Below are 13,862 nucleotides of genomic sequence, written 5' to 3'. Positions count from 1 at the left end.
CCATAGCAGCGAACATGAAGAGCTGGCCAAACTTCATTCCAATACCGTCCCTACATCGATAAAGAAGAATGACGAGAGTCCCCGGAGAATAGAAGAGGCGGATGCATTTCAACAGGAGCTCACCGAATATCAACGCAGTTTTGATTGAGCTTTGTGGCAAGGACTCCAGAGTCAAACTGATCAAACCAGCCCCATTTCTCGCCGCAAAACGGCGTCCAAATAGTTGTGTCGGAGCTTGCGAATCTGACGTTCTGCAGCCATCTCGAAAGCCGCTACCCCAATAGCGCTGACTGCGAATGATGCGAGACCAATGTAGACCTGGATCAAGACGTAGTACTCAACAGAGTGGGTTGCTGTTCCGTCTCCACCGAAAGCGTTCAGCATATCCCCAAAGATGAGGACAAAAATAGGCTGTTAAGAGGAAGTTAGGCGACAATCAATACAGTTGATACTCACCATGCTGCATCCTGAAGCGGAGTTCATTATGGCGCCAATAAGCAATAAAATTCGGTCCATCCCTGTGGAGAAACGGAATACGTTGAGGGAAAGCTTTTTTTTCTTTTTATGTGGTTTTTTGCCTTCTTTGCCATCTTCATTATCGTCAAATTTCTTGTTCTGAAGCTTTTGTTCGTCGGTTGCTTTCCGATGCGCGGAAGACATTTTTTCTGTCAAATCGGTTACGCTAGTTGAAGTGTCAGGAGAATTTTCATCAACTTTGGGATCCATTTTTGAACTCCACTTCACGCACAAAAATTAAAACAAAGTGACAGGTCGGCCGGTACCTGATGGTCACAATTTGGCAGTCTCTATCTTTTCCAGTGCGGGCCTCTACCGTACACAGTACAACAGCTACTTGGAAACACGTTGATACACTTAAGCCAAAGTTTTCGTCACTTGCCACATGCCCCAATGGGAACTCAACAGTTTGCCAGAGCAGGAACAGTCGCCAGGAGACTGCTAAGCAAGCGAAGGGCAGCTGTCAATTCGATGGAGTCCACGGTGAAAGATCTTACTTTGGCGAGCTTCGGCCGCCGTGAAATCGAGCTCGCCGAGGTTGAAATGCCTGGCTTGATGTCCATTCGTAAGGAGTTCGGCGCGATGAAGCCTTTGAAGGGAGCTCGTATCACGGGATCTCTCCACGCAACAATTCAAACGGCTGTTCTTGTCGAGACGCTCAAAGAATTGGGAGCCGATATTCGTTGGTGCTCGTGCAACATCTTCTCCACACAAGACCACGCTGCGGCTGCTCTTGCCCGCGATGCATCGTGCACTATTTTCGCCTGGAAGGGAGAAACCTTGGAAGAGTATTGGTGGTGCACTTTGAAGGCTGTGACGTGGCCGGGATATGATGGGCCCCACTGCATCGTTGATGATGGAGGTGATGTCACCCTTCTTATTCATGAGGGAGTCAAAGCTGAAAAGGCGTTTGAAGCGACTGGAGCCCTTCCCGATCCAAACTCAACGGAAAACGAAGAAATGAAAGTAATTCTGAAGTTACTTCGTGAAGAATTGGAGAAGGATCCTAAAAAGTGGCATAAAGCAGCCGCCTCTGTTGTGGGCGTCTCCGAGGAAACCACTACAGGAGTCCATCGACTTATCCAAATGGCTAATAAAGGCGAACTTCTGTTCCCAGCAATCAATGTCAATGATTGTGTCACTAAGTCAAAGTTTGACAATATTTATGGATGCCGCCATTCATTGCCAGATGCTATCATGCGAGCAACAGGTATCTCTCATTGGTTGCGCCTTATAAAAAATCATTTCTGTGTTTAGATGTTATGATTGGAGGAAAGTCTGTCGTCATTTGTGGCTACGGTGACGTTGGGAAAGGATGCGCTTCTGCCATGAAAGGATGTGGTGCTCGAGTCTACGTCACTGAAATTGGTGAGATGGTTCGGGAGCTAGGAATTCATCTCACTTTATGCTTCCTCAGATCCGATTTGCGCTCTACAAGCTTGTATGGAAGGCTTCCAAGTTGTCAAGCTCGAGTCCATGCTGGAACGAGGTGACATCTTCGTCACGACTACCGGTAATATGGGAATTGTGATGGCTGAGCACATCCAAAAGATGAAAAACAACGCCATTGTTTGTAACATCGGCCACTTTGACAACGAGATAGATATGGCCGGGCTTCAGGTCAGCCCAAGAATGAACAAGGAAGATTTATCAAAAATAGATGTCTTGCAGAAAATTCCCGGTGTCAAGCGCGAAACAATCAAACCACAGGTGGATCGTTTCGTTTTTCCGGACGGCAAGGGAGTCCTTGTTCTTGCCGAGGGACGTTTGGTCAATCTGGGATGTGCCACGGGACATCCGTCTTTCGTCATGTCATGCAGCTTCGCCAACCAAACTTTAGCCCAAATTGATCTGTGGACAAACAAGGATACGGGAAAGTACACAAAAAAGGTCTATCTTCTTCCAAAGCATTTGGACGAGAAGGTTGCCCGTTTGCATCTCACTTCTCTTGTAAGCTATCAGTGATCCACCTGCTTTATTTCAATTTGTTCAATCAGGGTGCTGAATTGACGCAATTGACCAAAGAACAAGCAGACTACATTGGTGTGCCAGTAGAAGGTCCATTCAAACCAGATTCATACCGCTATTAGATAGAATCAAAATTTTCTCTTGAAACCGCTTGCATGCAGTGAAACTCGCATGTAGACTCGGAAGCTTTTGTGTTCAAGTCGCTGTTGATTCTTTTTTGGTGATTGATTGTAACTAGAGCTGCTGGAAGATGACGATGAAAGCTACAGATGACGTTGCACATCTCGCACCGTTTCACTGCCTTCAAGTCACTATTGAATTTGCCCAGAATCTAGCCGCCACCGATCGACGAGTAAGGGTCTCCTGCTACCTGATGCATGATTCTGAGAAAATCATATGAGGGCATATCGAAATCTTTAGAGCTTCATCAAGTTTCTCTGTCTCAGGGTGTCTATGCAAAAGTTGTTCTTTTCAACTCTGACAATTCTGTTGCGCATAGCCTTCAGAGTGACGTTGTCCTTGATTCTGGTCTTACCCAACATTCGATTCACGAATGCTCATTCCATATGCTGCTCAGAGGCGCTTACAGTGAGATAAATCTTGACACCGGAACCATCGGATGAAGTACTGGGTTCAACATTCACAATCGAAATATCAGAAGAATTGAAACTGTTGCTGTTCTTATTTATGTTGCTGTTTCAACTAGACACCTCGTTCTTTGATTTTGCCGGAAGTTCGCAGTCCCCTGTTTGTCTTCAGATTTGCCATATGGTCGGTCTCTCCCGGATCTAGCGATACTCAACTCGGTCAGTACACGTTGGACTTGAGCCCATTCAATGACCGAAAGAAGTCGCTTGCAGCCAAAATGAAGGTGATCACATCTCCTGACTAAATTGCATGTATTTTTATTTTTTTAGCTCAAGGACCGAGAGCTCAAAGAATCTGGCCATCTCAATGTACGCGTCAAATGTCGACGCAGAGCATCACGACGGCATCCGTTATGAAGTACGTTCCGAAGAAAGTCGGAGAGAACGAGAGCTCATCAAGAAACGAAGATCCCTCAAGAAACTTAGATCATTGCACGTTTTTCTTTTGGATGGAAAAGGATTTCCTAATGTTGAACGTCTCTCAAAGTTGGTATGTTCGTACGGACAGAGCGAGGCAAAATTGGTGTGTTCTGTCTCCCATAGGATCCGTTCGTTCGCTTTCTTCTTGGAAAGGTCGTCCTGAAATCCGAAGTTCGAAAGAACGCGGGCACTTCTTGTTCGTTCAATGATCTCTTCAGCCTGCCATACTCGGGAGAGACCGAACTCGGGTGCGAAAACAGGATGTCCATTTCCCTCGCATGACATTTTTTTCTCCTTCAGTGTAGAGCTATGGGATCAAGAAACCTTGATGTCAGATCGTCAGCTGGCCTTCCAGAAAATTGATCTTCTACAGATTTTGCATGGAGATTTCTACAACCAGCCACATGATCTCCTAATCGAAGTAAGGAAAGAAGTTAGAACTGTTCTCTCAATTTGATTGCAGCTGAAGGACAAGAAAGGTCGACCTGGCGGGGAGATTCGCATTTCGCTTGGGGTTCTCTGAGGATCGTCTACTGAGCAGTTCGGTTGAGACAGATGCCTCTCTAGACGAATTTCCCCTTGGGGGTTCGTCAACATGGGGGTTGGTCAAACACGTCGCTCTCAAGAGTCAAAATTCAAGAGCGTCTTCAGGTGCCGTTCTTAGTTGGTGGAGTGATTTGTTCACTGAAATGCTAATAAGTTAATGGTGCTCTGAACGTTGATCTGTGCCCTTCAACCAATTTTTATCCGCTCTAAATCCCGTATTTTTTCTTTTTTAGATTCTCCTGCATCTTTGCGTGATTTTGAGTCCGATGATGACATTAATAGCGACGATGAATTTTGGGATGACCAACGATACGCAACCAAGCATCTTAACGGCAGCATGGGGACTGTCGCGACTTTGAGGTGCAACATCTACAGAGCCGATCAACTTCCTTTGTCCCAAAATGCTGTAAGATCTTCGTTCGCCAGACGCAGAATGATTTCTTCAATCCACTCGAAATCACATTTTATTTCAGAATCCGTACATCAAAGTCAGTCTGGGAAGACATACGGTGTCGACATCCTCTTCGCGACGCTTCGACAATGAAAGTCATTTCGACGCTATTTGTGATCTTCCCATAGCGGTGAACGCTTTATCATGTAAGTTCGAATTGTTCAACGAAAATGAAGCACTTGTTTTGCAGCTTTGAGGTGTTTGATCGGAGCTCGGGCGAGGAGCGTGGGTTGGGACGGACGTGCCGTTGACTTGGCTGGCTTTTTCTCGCATCGAGGGAACATTTTTGAAGCATCCATACGTGTAAGTTGTTATGATCGTGTTAAGTTGTACTTCCCTTTCTTGCAGCTTTTCCATTCCCTTCTAGTCCTTCTCCACCCAAAACGCAACGAAATGGCGTCTTGTTTTTCCGTCTTGAGAAAAAGACAATCCCTGTTCGTGCTGCTCAACTTCATGACAAATGAACATTTTTTCAGTGTTGTCCTTTATTTTCTATTTAAGCTAAACTTTGGACCCTTTTCACTTCCTATATTGTTTGCCGGCAATCGAGAACATCAACTGGTTCACGACCTTTCTCCCTTGAGAAGAAGGCTTTGTGTGACGATGATAGACACTCTAGCCGCTACTTGCCACAACCTTTGATGTGTGGCACCCCAGGACTACCAGACAAATAGACATTGTCTCTCTTCTCCAGGTTTGATTTGACAAAATTCATTTAATGATTGACGCAAGGAACTTCTAAATAGGATCATGTGGAACCTGTTTCGACGCAACACCAAAACAAAGGATCAGAAATTCGGGGAGTCATCCATCTCTGCGACTGATTCCCCCAATCACCCGCAAGCTGTTCTAAGAACGTCCACAGATCGCAACGTATCTGGTGAGCCTCCTAATTGTCTTTCATTCAAGCACTTTTGTTGTTTTGATCAGATCCAAGTATGAAAACATCGCATCGAACAGTTCTCTCAGAATGGCGATTGGAGCCAACGACGGAGGCTGGGGTTCTTCGACACTATCATCTCAAACATGATCGCTATCCCACGGAAGGCATATTCTTTATGATTCATCGACTGTTAGCTTTAGCAACATCGACCAGCCCTTCTCAGCGCGCCACCAACCGTTATCGATGGCGAGTCCAACTGGTAGAAGGCCTACTTCTCCCCTTAGCCCCAGTGCCGCATCAAGCGTAGTCTCACCAAGTCTCATTCAGGTCAGATTCAATACAACTCGCGCCCCCCCGCAAATTGAAGAAACCAGGCAAGCAGAAGCATCGTCGAGTGAAATCGCAGGAAATCCTGAGGAGACCAAACATCCCTACACTCTCTTTCTCGAACGGCAACAACGCCAAGAACAAGAACGCTGGGGAGCACAAATACCCCAGTTTGGGGACGTACGCTCTCAGCAAAGTTTATCAGGGTCGCCAAGCACATTGCTTCGCAGCGCGACGCCGACCCTTGTTCGATCAGTTAGAGCTGCGGGAATTTCGCCCCTCATACCACGCTCGAATGATTACGACATCAAGACGATAGAATGTGCCACTGTCCCGAATGTTGAGAATTTTGGTTCCGCGATTCCGGTCGTCCATTCCCGACAAGCAGCACCCTCGACAGGACGTTCAGCAACTGTGGATGCGGTGGCGAGACGACGTTTGCAGCAATCGAAGAACCCAAACAACCTCGGGTTTGCTCTTAGCGTGGAAGGGACCCAAAGCTCGGGCTTCAGTGGTTTGTGCAAAATTCAGAATCCTCTTCAAGGAACCCACGCGAATCAAGAGGCATCCACGCCTCTCATGAGGCCAGCGCAGCAGGATTGAAGAACATCAGAAGAGAGAGTCAATCATCGAACGCATCAGAAAAAGGGGAAGATGCGAGTGTTTCATCACAGCTGATTCCCCGAAATGATAAACCAGAAACGTGCATTTCGCCGCGTCTTGATGCAAAAATTAATACAAAACGGAAATCTCGTCATCTTGTCTCAACTGCTGTTCAAGAACAACCTGCGTCCTCTCCAATTTCTGAGACGAGCTTCCCCGGAAACATCGACACAAGCATGATGGCAAGATGTCCAAATCCCAAAACTCACAACAACTTCAGGGCGTCAACTACAACCAGCTCTTCACCAAGAACGGTCTTCAAGGTATTCTGTTTTCCGAATATCGTTCCCTCATAAAAGCTGTGCAACTTGTCTCAGGCATTCAAGACACCCAAGGGTCTCGTCAGACGCTCAATACGTCGCCTTCTCGAATCCGTCAACGTCACGCAACGTCCTTCGTTTCTCCGCTTCCCGCTTCCAATGAAACGTCGACCACTACGACGCGGACAAACGCCACGACAGAGAACGACGTGGCATTTCATATCATGAAACCAAACTCGTCCCATTTTCTCACGCAACGGCAGTCGGAATTCACCATCATCAGTATGGAAGACCCGATCTGATTAGAGCTTTGCCATCTCAGCCTGTCCCAATCTCCGTTTCTTCTCCTCATCCATTCTACGTTATCGGCCCCAATGGAATTTCTCATTCCTGTCAAAATCCCCATGGCGGACCCTCCGTAAGAGTCCCGTTGCGGCAACCATCACATCCTGAAGTGCGAATGAATTCTCAAATGGGAGAATCAGCTCAAAGAAGCTCTCTCCCTATCGCACAAACCTAAGTGGGATCCGATTTCACTTTACTGATCTTTCCACAGAAACCGTTCCTCTCATTCATTGCGATACTGTCCGCGAACGTTTCAGGAAGTCGAATCGGAAAACCTCACGTTCCAATTAGCGAACTCTCGTCAAGTTTGCAGGTTCTCCGTGAGTCCAATCCTGAGGAAATCGTCTTCTGCCAGAACGACCCACAAGGGCCTTCTCGACGCGGAACAGCAAAATTTCTCTTTCCACCGATCTTTCCAACGCGCCAAGCCGTTGCGACGCTAAACCGATTGGCCGATGGTACTGCAACAGCGTCGGCTGGTGCGAAACGCAGTGGACACACCGTGGCTCTGTGGCCCGCGGGAATTTCATGGGGTGAACGCGGAATCTCTTCCGGTTTGGGTTGACAGTAGAGTCCACGGTGGTCTGTCGAGGGTCAATCTGCCAGACAGCGGAGTGAACCCTGAGACGCGACAAATGCACGCGGGAGGGAATTCAGCCGCGAATACATCAGATACTTCTCTTGGGACAGATCCTCTCCAAATTCCACGACAGAATTCGACGCCACTCCGCTACCAGATCAAACGCATCGAAGGAAGCTCCAATAAAGGGGAGGAACATCAGCGACTCTCGGTTGCTTCGGAACCTGCAGTGGGGCCAGAATCGAAACATCAAGTCAAACCGATGACGAGCAGCAGAGAAGTTCCGCCCCAGTTGGACGATTCCATGGATCATTCATCTGCAAGAAAGACTCCCAATCCCGCCAAACTGAAGACTTCTCAACTCAAAGAACCCCATAAATCGAATAAACCTGCTGTCTCGACCGAGAAAATTAAACGGTCGCATCCTCGGAGCAAGAAGGAACCTACCAAATCAACTTCAACGCTTCAAAAGGCGCACGTGGAACACGAAACGGGCAACACAATTCGGCAAGCCACGCCATTCACTCGATTGTCGGAATCAACGCAACCGCCCCATTTCGAGACTTTTGAATCTGTTCGATGCTCCTCTGTGATTCCTTCGACATCTGGAGCAAGACAAACAAGCGCAATCGATTGCCCTCTCGAGGTCACTCGTATTTCTCAGTCAACAAACACCTCAGTCGGTACATCCCATAATTCAGGTTCTTCAACTGGCGTCTCAACAACCGAAACAACAATTCGAAACACAGGCACGCGAACTTCTAGAGGCCAGTCTGACACCCGTCTTCTGCATCCAGCAGCAACCAAACTTCTAAAGTCTGAATTGCAGAAAAGGGGAGGACTTCTCTGAAGGGAAGCACTTCTAACAAGAAAGAGTTCTCAGCCCCAGCAACCAAAGAAGATAGGAAAGGGGACTCTGCTGCTAAAAGAAAAGGATCGCAAAATGACGAAAAGCAACCCAGGGAAAAAGGACTGATCCGACCCTCTACATCTCCTCACAAAGCATGAAGGCACTACGCCCATCCGCAAAGGCGTCTCTCACTACCGTCAGTAGCCTCACTTCCCATCGTGACGACATTCAAGAGCAGAAAGCCTCACGTCTATTAAAAAAGCATTCAAACGGTTCGCAGAAAAGCAAGTCCAGCCAGAAGACGCTCGTGACGAAAGCGCATTCTCAGGACGGAGCAGGGTTGGGCCGGAAAACATCGAGCAAACACTCCGCGTTGAAGACAAAGCCTCTCGATGCCCAATTATCTCGTGAATCAAATATTAGGAAACAGAATGAATCAGGAACTCGTCTTTTGTTGACAAACCATCGAGTGAAATAAGAACAAGGAAAGCAGTCGGGAGCTATTGGTCAAGGAGGTCAAGAAGCAGTGTGTCTCACTTCAGAAGGCTTTTTCAGATCAATTGAAACCTTCTCCAAGGAATCGCGATGAACCAAAAATGGAAGTAGTCGCGGACGGCCGATACATTAAGCGTGACGTCAGCAATGATGTCAGACAAACAAACAAACGTTTTCGGTGGATCCATAAAAATCTTCTTCTGAGATTCTCGAGACACGATCTGGTGAAGGGGCGTCGCTTTACTTTACACCACAGTCTTCTCTTGCTGAATCTCCAAGGCGGCGTGGAAGCGGAGGAGATCAAACCCTTGCGCCTGAAATTGTACCTAAAGAGCCGTTCGAAGAGGCAGTTCCCCACCTGTCTGACGATAGCCCAAAGAGAAAGGAACAAGAAGACTGTCAAGGTGGAGGGGTTCAGCCAATAGGACATACGTCACAATGAAGTCGAATTGACTGATACATCGGGACAGGATGAGAGGAAAGAGAAGTATGGATATTCAGCCTCGGACGCATGCCTTTATGACAGCCACCAACCAACACAGGAAAGAAGGAAGAAAGCATTGAAGCACGAAAAAGCAACAACAGCAGACAGCGGAAATGGAATAGAAATGGAAGGAATGAAACCAGAAGTTTTAGGGCGAGCGATGGAATATGAGGAATTTATGGATGTTCTATCAAAAGCACTTGATTGAAATTCCAAGCTTATTTGGTAGAGACCTTGTGTCCTACCCTAGACGCTCATTTCTTGCCAAAAGAGATAAAGAAATGCGGAAAGTTAAAATGTTTGGATGGCAATACGCGTCCAAAGAGATCAAAGCAATATCACACACGTTATCAAGGTTCACTCTTGAACATCGTTGTGATACACAATCAAGCAGATTAACAGGTTTGCTTTTGGTAGGAGGTTTAAGTGCGCGTATTTTTTCTTTCAAGGACTAGATGGTCAGCCATTGGTTTGTCAAACTCAACTCTTGGCGCAAATTACACACGGCCTTCAGAGCCGGGATGTATTTGGTTATTACTTCAGGTCAGCATTATGTGTAGAGTGTCCATCCACATTGTCCCGTCGTTGCTATTCTTCACAGAAACTCTTCTTTTGTTTCAGACTCGGAGCTCCAGTGAATGAATCAATCAATCAACGACTGAATCGCTTCGCTGATAAGCGGAGGATACAAAACGCTTCACGACGTTTCCTTGAACATCTCCTTCTGACGGACGAACTTTTGGGACTCGTCGCTGGTCCTGAGACAGCGACTACTGTCTGGTTGGGCGAAACAAGTAAACCATTGAACGTCTGCCTTCAACGTTTCTGATTCTGTTCTTCGCAGTTCCAAAGGCGTTCGCGTCGGTTTCCCACCTCAGACAACGCATTTTGCTTCCCTCGTCCATCACTGAACGTTCTCTTGCTCTATCGACAATCTTCACTTTTCTTTGGAGTCGATGCCAACTTATTCATGTACGTTCATGGAGACTATCCCTCTGACGTCTTGATGCTTAGTAGTCGCATTGATTGCTAGGACTCTTCTCTGATCTCTCTTCACGTCTTCAGCCTCTGGTTTCCCCGCTTGGATTAAATCCAGTCCACCAACGAAAGCGAGCCAAATTTAAGTCTCCAGGAACTAACAACCGTTTTAAATGAACTAGAGTTGTGGCCTCCTGAAACAAACCTTGAAGACCGACATGAAATAGCTCTATCGCTACTCTCCTCCCATCCAGATCTCTTGCCAATGCTACAGGGAAGACTTGGGATTCCAAGGTAAGGATTAACACCTCTTGCATTTTTTGTTAAACTGTTGTTTTAAGCGTGATAACCCGATCTGTGTTCGTCGATTCTCTCATGGCACTTCCATTCAACGTTCCTGATTTTCCGGCTCCTGAAGCTCCTAAGGGAAATAATGCACGGAAGGAGACGATCAGCGACAAGGTAACTGTTTTGTCCTTGCGCCTCTGAATTCTTTTTTTAGGACCTTCTTTCGGCCGCAGTTGAAATTTGCCGAACTGTTCTTGACGTTAATCAAAATCCAGCTTTGATCTATCAACGGCTCCAAAGGGCTCTCGCGTCTGCTGCCTCGGCATTGTGCCAGGAGCCGGAGGAAACCGCGGAATCCCAATCTGATTCCACTTCGCCCCGTGAGGATCCCACTTCTCCCCGTGAGGATCCAACCCCACGCTATAGAAATCGAGAAGAAGGTGAAAGAGTCTGTAGTGCTGCTGAGTTCAGGATGTACGAACTCATCAAAGAGGGTTTTCACCCTTTGGGACTTCCACCAAAACGATTCTCTGAGCAGGTTTGGGATTTTCGATTATTCAACCTTGTCTGATCCTGAGTTTGCTTGCAGGACATTTTACTAAGCGAAATGATAAGTGTGGAAGAAATCCAAACTTTACTCGTTGGGTCGCGCTTGTCACGATCACTTCATGGTTCGGATGAACTTCCCGAGTCTAGTAAGAACCATAGCAGCCTCATCAAGTTGGTGTAGAATGGAACACTCATGAGAAACGGAAAGATGAAAAACACTGCGAGTGTGGTGCTGATTGCAAGTTTTAAACTTCTCGCATTCTGTTCTTCAGTTGTGGGGGGATTTGAAGGTCATAACGCGTTGTCTCAATATCATTATTGGCCTCGTGAAGGAGTGTCTTACAGATGCTGAATGGTATGCCGTCACGCTTTTTCATTTTCCATTCTTCTCTGCGTCTATAGGCAGTGGATTGGCAATCCGTTTCGCCTTGATGTCCCAATTCCGGATTTGACTTCAGTGATGCAACGTTGCTCAGAGTTGAAAAGCCAGATAGCTACAGCTCAAGATCGTCAACTGCCTCATCGACAAAATGCTACAGGAATCTCTTCATCTGCTCGGGTTGTCGCTAGCAGTCCTTTCGCAATCAATCCAAGTTCCAAATTCAATATTGTTCCAACGCGAACTTCGGACACGTCAACAAATCCCGGATCGTCGACAACGACGTCCATCAATCGCGTCGCCTGAAGAGACGTCCGACACCATCATTCAAACACCCGAAAAAATCTCGATCCTCGCTGGTAAACAACACAGAATCAAGAGGTGACGGCGTTCCGGCGGCTTCCGGTGAACTTGCTCTGATTCCCCCGTTTTCGATCAATTGGTTGTCCTTCCTGGATTTATCGCCTCGACAACGGCACGCCCTATTTGAGGAAACATCTATACAGCCGCCCTCCCCCCCCAAAGGGAAACGCTCTCCTTTATTCGCCAGCAGGATTCAGAGGGGTGCAAGAGTTGTGGGACCTGAAAACAGCGGATGCAGACCCAAGTTTTGTGAGCGGCGTTGCTGGAGATCCTTCGGGTCTACTTCCAGTGGATATGGTCAGTTTCCAGGCATGCTGCCGAATATTCGAAGTTCTTGTATTCGAGAGTGGGTGTTTTTATGACCTTCGCAATGAAGAAGAGTTGTCCCACAATTCTATGTCCCCATTTGTCCAACTCTTGTACAATAATGAACAGGGATGCGGTGCTGAATAAAGCACCATCAACTGTTGATTGAAGCAACGCTAATCCTTCATCGCAGCCATCTCAACTTTTTCAACAGGATCAGCCCCATGCATTCCAGCCCTCTTGACTTGACGAATTTCGTTCTGGTTCACCGCAACGACCCCATCGGATTCACATTTTTCAGTTTGTTTTTAAATTCCTTTTGAAGATCTACATCAATGACTCTTTTTCACAGGGCAGGAATCGAGCTAGGGGTTTAAAATTGACAAAGGAGCTGCAGAAGTTTAAGAATCAGACTTGGTGCTCCGTCGGGCTTGTCCTCAGTATTTCACTCTGCGATCGCTTTCAATTTTTAATGTCTGAAGGGCAGTTGACTCTGCCTCGGCTATCTTCTGCTGCATTGAGGGCTTTTTGGGCGCAATGAAACTATTCAAGGGAAAACGCCCAACGAGTATTGAGTTCCGAGATCGATGGATCATTTTTGTTTTGCATAGACGAAGGAGTCTCTTCGAATTCTAACCCGAGGGGATTTCAGCATTTCACAGACGCTTCGGCTCCATACAGCCAACCAAAGACTTTTTGGTGGTAGTTTACTTCCCAAATCGTTGCGGTGAACCAACTATGTTTTGTTTTTTTTTTTTTTCATGAGCGCCATACCATCAGCCAGTAACGGGCCAGAGATATAGCGCTTGCATAACAGTCCATGAATGAGCCTGCGATTTTTCTGAAACTCCAATACGGATCGAAAATATTTGACGCTTCCTGTGATTTGCCAGTTACCTTTTAGAACTGTCTCCACGCGTGCAGAACCAACCCAATTTCCTGCCGCAACACACATGCGCTATTATCTCTTGTTGCAGTTAGGTCCTCTTCTTTCTTTACTTTTCAATATTTTCCAGCCCAACGTTTTCGAAGGTTGCAATTCCACCTCAATGCTGCAAGAAAGAAGCAATTAACTCCTTCTATCGAGACCCTAGGAATGGAAGAAAGCCGATCAATCAGCATGGTTGGCTTTAGTCAAACCTGTCAAACGTATATCTTAATGCCAACTCACAAAGGAACTCCAATCTTGATGCGCTTTTCAAGCAAATGCTTCATGACTTTGCCTTTATGCTTCTTGGTCGCTTCAGTTCGTTGGGAACCGTTTCACACATCAATTGTATTGGAATCATGACCATTGGGCAAATCCTGCTCTCTTGACAGCCTTTACTTTCACATATTAATTGCTCTTTACTTTTCAGACATCGATTTTCCTTTTCCTAAATATGGGAAGCCCCAACGTTCATCTTCCCGACGTTCCACCACTCTGTGGGTTGATGGTTTCTCCACAATCGATGTGATGCATTGTAATTATTGGTCATGAAACGAGGAATTCCTAGCAAGCACAAGTTATCAGCTTGTGCTGATTACGTCCCCTGCGCTTTGTACACATCGCCCGTCGCATGAT

General features: G+C 46.7%; 1 protein-coding gene across 1 annotated transcript; it reads left to right on the top strand.

Moving 5' to 3' along the window:
* The first annotated feature begins 909 nt into the window (after positions 1-909).
* On the top strand, positions 910-2,606 carry LOC129616901 (uncharacterized). Its single transcript, XM_055532408.1, has 5 exons — positions 910-1,726; positions 1,774-1,884; positions 1,934-2,136; positions 2,188-2,466; positions 2,514-2,606. The coding sequence occupies exons 1-5, from the start codon at positions 910-912 to the stop codon at positions 2,604-2,606; spliced, it is 1,503 nt and encodes a 500-aa protein (XP_055388383.1).
* The last annotated feature ends 11,256 nt before the right edge of the window (positions 2,607-13,862 follow it).

Source organism: Condylostylus longicornis, unplaced genomic scaffold (genome assembly GCF_029603195.1).
Source record: "Condylostylus longicornis isolate FDR11 unplaced genomic scaffold, ASM2960319v2 ptg000323l, whole genome shotgun sequence".
Lineage (NCBI taxonomy): Eukaryota > Metazoa > Arthropoda > Insecta > Diptera > Dolichopodidae > Condylostylus > Condylostylus longicornis.
This window is presented reverse-complemented; position numbering and strand designations above follow the sequence as displayed.